At 41.3% G+C, this 11174-nt stretch overlaps 1 protein-coding gene across 1 annotated transcript in view; it reads left to right on the top strand.

Annotated features, from left to right (window-relative positions):
* LOC308286808 (synaptoporin-like) overlaps nucleotides 1–10168 on the top strand; it is a gene marked incomplete at both ends in the record, with an annotated part of 72493 nt that extends 62325 nt beyond the window's left edge. Inside the window, 3 exons of the mRNA XM_080727932.1 lie at nucleotides 975–1173; nucleotides 3416–3607; nucleotides 9893–10168. Of these exons, the coding sequence (XP_080584058.1) occupies nucleotides 975–1173; nucleotides 3416–3607; nucleotides 9893–10168 (667 nt within the window). The remainder of the gene's footprint in view (nucleotides 1–974; nucleotides 1174–3415; nucleotides 3608–9892) is intronic.
* Between the last annotated feature and the right edge of the window lie 1006 nt (nucleotides 10169–11174).

Here is an 11174-nt window from a genome sequence, read left to right on the forward strand (position 1 = left end):
TGCACTAAGAGGTATTAATTGTATATTTTTGAGTGTTAAAAAACGGGTACTACTGTAAAAGGTTCAAACCATTTCATTTCATGTTTTGGGTTAAAACATTTCATTTCATACATTGAGGATTAAAAAGTGGTTGGTTTAGATTTAAAAGAGGCGTTGAAATAAATAAATGGATAACGGGAAAAATAAATAAAACCGTTGAGTAACTTAACTGTAGGTTAAATAGGAACACTAAAATAGTATAAAATAAACCTTGGGTTTAAATCAAGTACTAGACTGACCACTAGTCTAGTTAGGTGGTATTTTGTTTTGCACACATTTTACAAGCTGGAAACAGCAAAGTGTTCACTGTCATCCCTCAAGTTATATTCTATTTTATTTTATTATTTTTTCAACTTGTAATACATCTAATTATCTTTAAACATACTTGTTGGTCTCTGAGTCTTCTTTACTGTTGTTGCTCACTCATTAACCCTTTAATACTCATCCCTCCTTCAACCGAACCTATAGTCTCTGATGCACTGGCCCAAACAAATGCTGATTTAATTGAAGTAGAAATACATGTCTGTACCACCCAGTGCCTACTAATATATGCTAGGACTGAGTCCGGGTTACATTTATTTTGGGGGTCAGGGCCTAAAAAGGTTTGAGAACCCCTGGTATAGAGCATTAACAAATTCATCCACCAGGGGCATTGACGACTCATTCTTATGACTTCCTATCTAGCCAAGCTTTATAAACTATATATTTTCTAAAGAGAAAACAATAAAAAAATAAAAAAGCGAATATTCGACTTCGGTGAACAACGTCGAATAGTGACTTTGATATTAGAATATTAGAATATTTGGTGAATGCCCTACCTCCCTGTGTGTGTGTGTGTGTGTGTGTGTGTGTGTGTGTGTGCGCGCGTGCGTGCGTGCGTGCGTGCGTGTGTGTGCGTGCGTGCGCGTGTTTGTGCGTCCATGTGTGCGTGACAGGCTGTACCAGGTGTCCTTCGAGGCCCCCCTGTGTGAGGGCATGATGAGGGAGCGCCTGTCCCTCGTGGGAGACTTCTCGTCCTCCGCCGAGTTCTTCGTCACCATCGCGGTCTTCGCCTTCCTCTACTCCCTCATGGCCACCGTGGTCTACATCTTCTTCCAGAACAAGTACCGCGAGAACAACCACGGACCTTTCATTGTGAGTGCTGCCGTCGCTGTCCCAGGGAGCAGGGGTGTCGCACCAAATTCTGGGCCCTGGGTACAAGGAATTCACTGCAGGGCCCCCATGAATGTTCTTCATAGGGGGAGGGGGTTTAACCCATTTAGACTGGGAACGCATTATTACACATTATTTCGTGCTTTAACCCTGCAAGGCCCAGCGTTGCTTTTTGGCAACATTTTTTAAATCATTTTTTAAAAAATGTTATGAGTTTTCCTGTTCTTTTTTCACATTAACATCACCATTAAATCCTATTGTTTAGTATTACAATGCCATTGGCCACGATATTTGCATATAAATACCCCCCACAGAGAATGACATTCACACCTCCCAGAGAAGTTGAAATTCCAGCGTCTGGACGAACAACATCTCACTTTTTAACTGAAGCTATTCCTCACTAAAACATAAGTAAAATGCCTGTAATATTTCTTTTCGTGATCATTAGAATGTCTAGAACATGTACATATGTTATTATTGTGAACATTATCCCCAAAATGCAAATTAGAGCATGATTTATGATTTATGATTTATGGCTATAAAACCTTACAAAAACATTATTAATTTTTTAACATTACATTTTCCTGTGATTAGGACTCCTACAACACCATCTGATTTTTTTTTTTTTTTTTGGGGGCCATGGTTGTTAACTATTCATTGGTGATTTTTCTTTTCTTCTTAGATTACTCTTCTATGCATTTGATGTATTATCTTGCTTATTGTGAATCACTCTGGATTAAGAGCGTCTGCTAAATGCTTAAAGGAGCTATAGTCAACATTTTCTTGAAAAACGGATGCTAAAATAAAAATTATGTTTCGAAAATATTTTATAAAAACAATTAAGCTTCACATATGTTTCTTTTAAAAAATGACCACAAAAAGCGTAAAATAATGATAAAATAATCATTTTGGCCGTTGTCAGGCTGACTTTGTTTAAATCCCTCTTCTATTCTTTTATATGGATCCAATTTCAAGAGTAGAAGAGAGATGTAAAAAAAAAAGTTGACTGTAGCTTCTTTAAATTGTAAATTGTAAAAACCCTTAAAATTTTCAGAAATGGACCAGGAGACAGGCTTCAGGGAAAAACAACGTTTAACATAGGTGAAAACATTTACAACTAAAAGAAAAAGGCAACTCAAAACTCAAACAATACAACCTAGCAGAGATGTCCATCCCTGCCTGTTGAGGACCTCTGCTTAGGCCTAGAATTATTGAATGCTTTAACCAGTGAAAAATAGCAGATATACAAGCTCACAGCGCGCTGCGAGCGTGTGGATCTGCTATTTTTGAAAAAGTTGTGAAAATGTGTGCAAATCTTTGAATATATGTATTTTCAAAGCGAACGTTTGTAACTAAAATTTTGCTTCTGGGTGGTCCCTGGAACTAAATATTTTGGGGTCCGTGGCCAAATAAATATCAGTTTGGGTGTCCTTCACATGAAAACGTTTGGGAACCACTGACATAGTAGTCTTTCAAGAACAGACGAACTGAGCTCCATTTAAGTGAAAAGGACCTTTTATTTGACGATGGCTAGCCAGATTGCTGACATAGAAACATAGGTTTTTCAAAAAACCTTAGAAGGATTCAAAAGGCACTTATAGAATCGTGTCAAAATCGTGTCAAAATTCAAATTTTCACAATTTAAAAAAATAGCAGATCTACAAGCTTGCAGCGCGGCACAGCTGAGCTTGTTTTTCAATAGCTAAAGCATTCAATAATTCTAGGCCTAAATGGGTTAAGCAGGCACAAAGAGAAGTCCTATTTCCTTTCACTCGTCCTCATTGATATCCCAGCACGGCTGACGCCTAGTCATTGATTCTTTTTTTTTTTTCATTTTCATTTTTTCATTTCATTTGAACGCTTGGAATCATAGCTACAAAATGATATATTGGTTGTGGAGATTGACCCAACAGTTTTGAAGATATGGCTTATAGAATGATGCCATGCTGAAATACTACTTTTGAGATATTCAAGTTCTAAATAAATTTCTAACCTGCAATGACCTGCATGATCTCTCACATTAATTAAAAAAAGGCTTATTTACATGCAGAGTTAAGCTCTGGCGTTTAAGTGAGATGTAGCCTGATATTTATGAAATGCTTTTGTGGCTTTATCTCATTTAAAAAAAAAAGTAATTTCAGCTGTGGTCTAAAGTAGTGGCTTCCGAAATGATTGCCCCTGTGTCACACTCAGTTACATATTGTCTTCATGTTTGTCCCATCAGGACTTCATAGTGACGGTGGTGTTCTCCTTCATGTGGCTCATCGGTTCCTCTGCCTGGGCCAAGGCTCTGGCGGAGGTCAAGGTGGCCACGGACCCCGACGAGGTGCGGCTCCTCATCTCCGCCTGCAAGGACGAGAGCAACCGCTGTGGCTCCGTGCTGGAACCTCGCTGGTCGGGACTCAACACCTCCGTGGTACGTTTCACTTTGTCGCTACTGTACACCGGTGGTTTTCAAAGTGGGTGACGGGGCACCCTGGGGTGCCGTGACGGCAGTCCAGAGGTGCCGCGAGATAATTTGATAATATTTGGAATTCATTTGGACACTTGAAAAAATATTTAGTATCATTTTAAACTTGAAGTACAAAGTTATTTTCGGTCAGTTCTAACCAAAATGGCAATTATCTCAACGTTTTCCTCGCAACATAATCACTAAAATATCGTCACTGTCAGGCAGAAACCTTGTATCTCCAAGTTTCAATTATGTACGTCTTTTGGTGCTTCATCATACAATACTGTCACACAAAGCTAGTGAAAACAGCCGATCTACAAGCACACAACGCCTCACGATGCGAGGCGTTGTGTGCTTGTAGATCGTCTGTTTTCACTAGTTTAGTACATTTTATAGATGATAAATACAAAACGAACGGTTTTGGACATACAAGGTTTCCACCCGACAACGACGATATGCTATAAATATAAGGTGCTGGGAGTGAAAATTATAATGTAGGGGTGCCTCAGACTAAAAAAAATATTTATGGGGTGCCCTGAGACAAACAAGTTTGGGAACCCCTGCTGTACACCTACACCAGTGGTTCTCAACGTTTTCAGACCGTGACCCTCAAAATAATTTGAACTGGGGACACCCCACCGTGCATAAGCACTTTGAATTTTAGGAGTTGGCATTACATTTAGTTTGACTCGTTCTGTTCCATTGTGAAAATAGCCGATCTAGATCTGCATGTAGATCTGCTATTTTCACAATTTCTGCCTCTAATATTTGACAATTTGACCAATGTTTGACCAGAGGTTCTAAACAGTCTTTAGAGTCTTTTAAGTGTCACTTTAGAAATGTGCAGATACCCTGTATACAGTACACTTTAAATACTGTATGTTGGTCTGTTAACTGTTGAGTTAGAAAACAATAACAGTTAGCTAATCATCTGGGGACCCCACTGGGGGTCCAGACCCACAGGTTGAGAACCACTGACCTAGACCACCTGGATGCGTTCTGGATTATTTCTCTGTACTGGGAGTTTTTTGTCTCCGCCAGGTTGTAACGCACGGTCCGTCTGTGATTGTGTTTGATTGATTGATAGATTGATTGATTGATTGATTGATTGATTGATTGATTGAAGAATGTATTAGAAGGTTGGGGTTGCATAGGAAAAAGTACAGTTTCATGACAGTACAAATTACTGGTACAAGGTCAACTAAAAGGAGATCGGCACCCTTTTCACATTGGCCTATTATAGCACCACCAGGAGGCCACAATAAGATTTTTAAGAACATTGGGCCCGATTCACCAACCTACTTACGAACGTTCTTACGAAGAAATTTGTTCTTAGACCCTTTTAAGAAGTTTTTTACGAAGATTTGGCATACACCAATGTTTTCTTAGCTGTGATTTGTTCTTATGTTAAGAAAAAATCTACGCACACTCCAGAGCACTCTTAGGATGGCATTTTAGTTCTTAAGTGTGACATGTATGTGCAAAAATAATTTATTCTTGCTGTTTATTCAATTACCATGTCTAATATTCTTAATACATACTTGTTATCAGATAACAAATATATATTAATATATTTGTTATCTGATAATAATTTTAATAATAATATATTATTATTAAAATATATATAAAATAAGATATAAAACAATTAAGCCCCCCCCCCCACACACACACACACACACACACACACACACACACACACACACACACACACACACACACACACACACACGTTAATCATGTAAATTAGGATCCAGGTTAATGGGTTGATTAGTGATTGACCATGCTATTTATAGGACCTAGTAGCCTATGGCCTCTTCTACACCCTGCAAGTCTCACAATGGCAATTTTGTTGCTGCTTCAAGATGCCGCAGACCGTGCCCTGGCGAGGGAACGTATTTTTCTTGATCATGTAGATTTATTTGCTCGTAGTGACTTTTATTTATTTTCAAGATTTAGACTCCCACGAGCAGTCTTAATGGAACTGTGTAACAGTTTGGAGCCAGCGCTGCAGCCCCGTACCCGGCGCTCCAATCCCGTGCCACCGCATGTGCAGGTACTTTGTACCGTGGGCTTTTTAGCCACTGGCACGTTTCAGAACTTTGTAGGAGACAGGGTTGGCGTATCTCAGCCGACCATCAGCCGCATAATGCCACGTGTCCTGGATGAGATCATTAAACTGGCCCCTCAATTTATTACATTTCCATATACAGCAGCTGAACAGGTCCCCATCAAGAGAGGATTCCATGGAATAGCTGGTTTACCCAACACTATCGGAGCAATAGACTGCACGCACGTGCGCATTAAGGCACCCTCTCCAGAACCCTTCCCTTACCTCAACCGTAAGCGCTACCATTCAATCAATGTCCAACTCATCTGTGACGCGGATAACCAGCTACTGAATGTGGTCGCTCGGTACCCCGGAGGTGCGCATGACTCATTCATTCTGCAGAACAGCTCTGTGGGTATGCGCCTGGCACAAGGTGCTGCTGGAGACGCGTGGCTCATTGGTATGTAAATTTCATTGCATATCTGTAGGCTACTCAATACAAATTGAGCTTTATAGTAGGCCTAATTTTAAATTACTGCACGGTGCACCTGTGGGCTTATATTAGACTATAACTTGTTTTATTAGGAGATCGTGGATATGCCCTGGCACCCTGGCTAATGACACCAGTCACCGGACCTCAGACTGCCCAGGAGAGGGCATATAATGAAGCTCACGCGACCACCCGCTCCATCATCGAGCGCACCATCGGGATTTTAAAAGGACGCTGGTTGTGTTTAGATGTATCAGGAGGCAAACTGCTTTATAAACCGGAGAAGGTGCGTTTAAATAGCTGAAAATGTGTTTGTTTTCCTAAAACGTTATAGACTAAAATGAACAGCATTAATTTAAGTGTGATAATAGGCCTATACTCTGGATTTATACCTCTTTTCTAATTTTACAATGTTTAATTTTACAAATGTCTTTCCATCCTTTTAGGTTTGTAAGATGATCATGGCCTGTGCTGTATTGCACAACATCGCCATGAAACGTGGTGTACCCCTTCCCCCACTTGTGCCACCAGAAGCGCGTCTTGACGAACCAGACGAGCCAGTCATTATGGGACCAAATAACAGACAGGCCCATTACGTTCAGCAACATTTAATTGCTTGTTTCTAATTTCTACTTTATTTTTATTAAGATAAAGCTACCACTTTTCTTTTTTGCAAGTTATACGGTCTCCTTTGTTTCTTTATCAGAAATCCCTTTTTGTTATCTCATTAATAAAAGAAAATATTCACACAACAAACCAGGTTTCAGAACATGTATGTTTTCTCTTTTATTATTCAATACAAATTAACAGACATGAATGAGAACTTCAAACTATATATTTTATGGTTTGAAGTTCTCATTCATGTCTGTTAATTCATTCAGGATGCGGGCCTGGTTTGCAGCCACCCCTCTCAGAATGTCGGCTATTGTGGCTAAATTTTGCGCTATAGTCCAGTCATTTTAGGCCAAAATTAGGCCAAACCTGGAACAAATTGCAATAGTAGCAAACTCAACTGATTTTGTATCCTCAATATGTCCTTAGTGAGGGAAAAAAAGTCCCAAGGAATCCCACCGGGGCAAAGTTTTGAAAACGACCTATCTACCTTCACTTACTATACACTACAATATAAAGGAAAAAATTACTGAAAAAAAATCTGCTTTAAGTGGGATATGAGGGGTCAAACTAGGGGTTTTTAATTATTCTGAATCCATTGCAATCATTTGTTTTGCACGAAAAACATTCCTTGGGCCAGAAATGGCCACTCAAAACGTCAATTTTCATCAATTTTCATCAATTTTCATCAATTTTCAGTCTTTTGGGGTCCGTTTTTAGCCCAAGGAATGTTTTTCATGCAAAACAAATGCTTGCAATGGATTCAGAATAATTAAAAACACCTAGTTTGACCCCTCATATCCCACTTAAAGCAGATTTCTTTTCAGTCATTTTTTCCGTTATATTGTAGTGTATAGTAATTGAAGGTAGGTAGGTCGTTTTCAAAACTTTGCCCCGGTGGGATTCCTTGGGACTTTTTTTCCCTCACTAAGGACATAATGAGGATACAAAATCAGTTGAGTTTGCTACTATTGCAATTTGTTCTAGGTCTAACCCTAAAATGACTGGACTACTATGATCTCGTTGGAGGCAGCAAGCCTTTCAGCTGCTGCTGCCAGCCTCTCTTGAGTGTCCAAAACTGCATCCGTTAAGATGCGGGCAGGCTGGGGCTGGGCAGAAGAACGGGTCCTGCGTCTGGATGTGGATGTGGAACCGCTGCAGCCGGAATGCTGTGATGGCGATGGTGAAACTGGTGGTGACTGTGACAAAAGTGACTCGTCCGAGTCAGACAGGCCCAGCCCCAGGGGAGCTGGAAAAAAATGAAGTTCTTGTCAGATAAAAATATATATAATGAATTAAAAATAAATATATATATATATATATATATATGCCTAATAAGATATAAAACATTAAAATGAAGGCATTAATGACCTTTATTGGGGGGGTTCAATAATGCACATGCAGCTCTAGGACTTCAGCAAGAGCAAAAGTACCTATCATATAACCTCCAAACAAAGGGAATGCTTAACACATGTAGGCTAAGTTGAAGTGATTTTTGATTCACAAATAGGCCTATGATCACTTGACACACGCAGCCGCACAAATTGCTAGCTCCTGTTATGTCACATCATGCACACATCTTTTATAGAGAAATGAAAAATATATAATAGAGAAATAAAAACGTAGGTTTTATAATATTACAATACTACGTTATATATATTATATAATATAAATATATGACAAAACAAACAAATCTCACCTTCAAGTTCCATGGGGTCGGCGTCGGGGAGAGGAGATGACGGCACTGTCACGGTGGTCAAATCGGTATCCAGATTTTCTGTGGATGGCACACCGGACAGTGCCGTCTCTCCGATAATCGCCCCGATCCTCTCGTCCATGTCCCTTATCTCCAACTGAGTTGGACCATGACCACCTCCGGTGACCAGGGTCTCCCGCCGGTACTGAGTTATGTTTTGCTTGGCCGCTGATTTTAAGTCAAACCATTTCTTCTTTACATCTGTTACTGTACGGACCTCAGCGGACATCACATTAACAGCGGCTGTTGTTAGTTCCCAATATTTGTTTTTCTGTGGCCCTTTGGTGCCCTTCACAACGCTGCAGAACATTATTTTTTTATGTTTTTCTACCTCCTGCAGCAGCACCTCCACCTCAGAACCCGACCAATTCTTTTTTCTTTTTTTTCCCTCAGCCTCCACAATGATGCCCTTTTCTTTCTCTTTTCGTTTAGGCATTTTAATTGCGTGTAGTTGGTTGGGTGTATATTATTTATTTCTTACAAGCAAGCGATCTCTTTCTTTCAGCCTCTCTGTCTGTGTGTGTTGGTCGGATTTACTTCCGCCATTTTTGCCCTTATATGGGATTTAAGGGCGTTAACCTATGCTAATTCTGATACACGGGAACGCGCTTTCCATTTGGCATTCATCAACGTAAGAAGAACAGGTGCGAACAATTTGACAGGTTAAGAACACTGTCATGAATGTGACTGACTTCTCTTAGGAATTCACTTAGGAAGAAATTTAAGAACAAGTTAAGAAGAAAGTTAAGAACTTATTGGTGAATGAGGCCCATTGTCAGCATTGTCAGGGCAGAATCTCCTAGCCTCGCAACAGCCAGACTCTGGGAGTCCTCCATAGACAACGCATTACACGATGACGTAGTTACTCACTTTCACTGACAGGTCCAGTCAGTAGCCACCAGCGCATCAAAACATCGCCGGCAGAACAGCAAATACGTCTTTTCCAGACAGAAATTCCAAAGTTGCAAACTGTTGTTCGTTTTTAAGTTATGAGATGCCGTTGATTTCAGATAAAACTTCGCTTAATGCAGCTTTTATTTGCAATTTGTGAACTCGCGTCGGACATGGGGTCCGCCATGTTTGTATACAAAATGCGAGAGCTGTAGCAGCCGCTCGACCAATCAGGAGCGCTGCGAGGCGGGTCACTCCAAATGCAGCCATTTGATTGGAAATTGGAAACCCAAGTTCTAATAAAGAGGCTCGATGGGAGGGACACCAGACCGAGAAAGGAAGCACATTGGTGATGACGTAGCTTGGGATAGCCTGCGAGGCTAAGAATCTCCATGAAATAAGGTTTTCCAAGAAATAAAGTTTGCCAATAAACCATTTTTCTTTTCTCTCCAGGTTTTTGGCTTCCTCAACTTTGTCCTGTGGGCCGGGAACATCTGGTTTGTCTTCAAGGAGACCGGCTGGCACAAGGGCGGTGGCGGCGCCAGGCAAACCAGCGGCCAGCCGTCTCAGAAGCAGGCGGGCACCTTCGCCCCGCAGCAGCAGCAGCCGTACAGCCAGGGCAGCCTGGGCCCGCAGGGCGGCGGCTACGGCGCCCAGGGCGACATGTTGGGCCAGCCGTCCGACTACAGCCCGGTGGGCGGGCCTACAGCCTACTCCAATCAGATGTAGAGTGGAGGAGGAGGTGGCCGCGTTTGTGACCGGAAACCTGTGCGTTCTAAAAACCAGGGTGAATCAGGGGGTAAAGAAATATGTGTGAAGGATGGATGAGGGTTCACTTTTTATGCTGCGTCCACATCGCTGGCGGCTACAACGCTACTAGTCAGGGGATATCTTAAAAAGTTCTGGGATAAATTCTTTACCAAAAAAAGTCTTCACCAATGTGTTTGTAAAGGTCTCTAGTAACACATCTCACAAAGACTGAAATTCAGTTTCCCTAGGAGAATCCTTGACAGCTACTGAAAGTTGGGGTCCCATTATCTTTTAACTATACAGGAAAAAAAACACCAAAATAAATATGCTTTAAAGCTATACTGTGTAAGTTGCTCAACTTGTGGTCAGTAGCTCTATAGCAAACCTCGGTCGCGTCCGCCGTTTTTCGGTTCTCACACCCCCGCGTCTGCCTCCACCTCGCCGAGATCTATCTTTTGAGGGGTCCCTGGTTGCTGTGCGTTCAGCCATTCCGGAGATACACTCCTTCACCCATGCTTACCGTGCACCCGAGTATAGAAACACACGGGAGACTACAAATATGGCCGCCCTAGCGACCCCACTCCAAGATGCGCTGTGATTGGCCGGCAGTGTATAACCCTCGCTGTGATTGGCCGGTAGTGTGATGACGCAATTTTGCCGCGAAATTCTCCCCCCCTCACGGCTCATAGAAAACATATAAAGAGAAGGCTTTAGAAGCTGAAAATAACGGAGTGGGGGTTCTAAAACTTTAGCGATTTAACAGTTAGGACAATTTTAAGATTTGTTTTATAAAAAAAGTTACATGGTATAACTTTAAGTAGCATGTCAGGGGTCAAACTATTTTCTTTTTAAATGACTATGAATCCATTGCAAGCATTTGTTTTGCACGAAAAACATTCCTTGGGGTAAAGGCGGCTCCCACAAAATTGTGAAAAGTGATGACTCATCACTAAACCATAGTTTTGTGGGGCCATTTTTAGCCCAA

This window comes from Nannobrachium achirus (assembly GCF_963921795.1).
Source record: "Nannobrachium achirus genome assembly, chromosome: 6".
NCBI lineage: Eukaryota > Metazoa > Chordata > Actinopteri > Myctophiformes > Myctophidae > Nannobrachium > Nannobrachium achirus.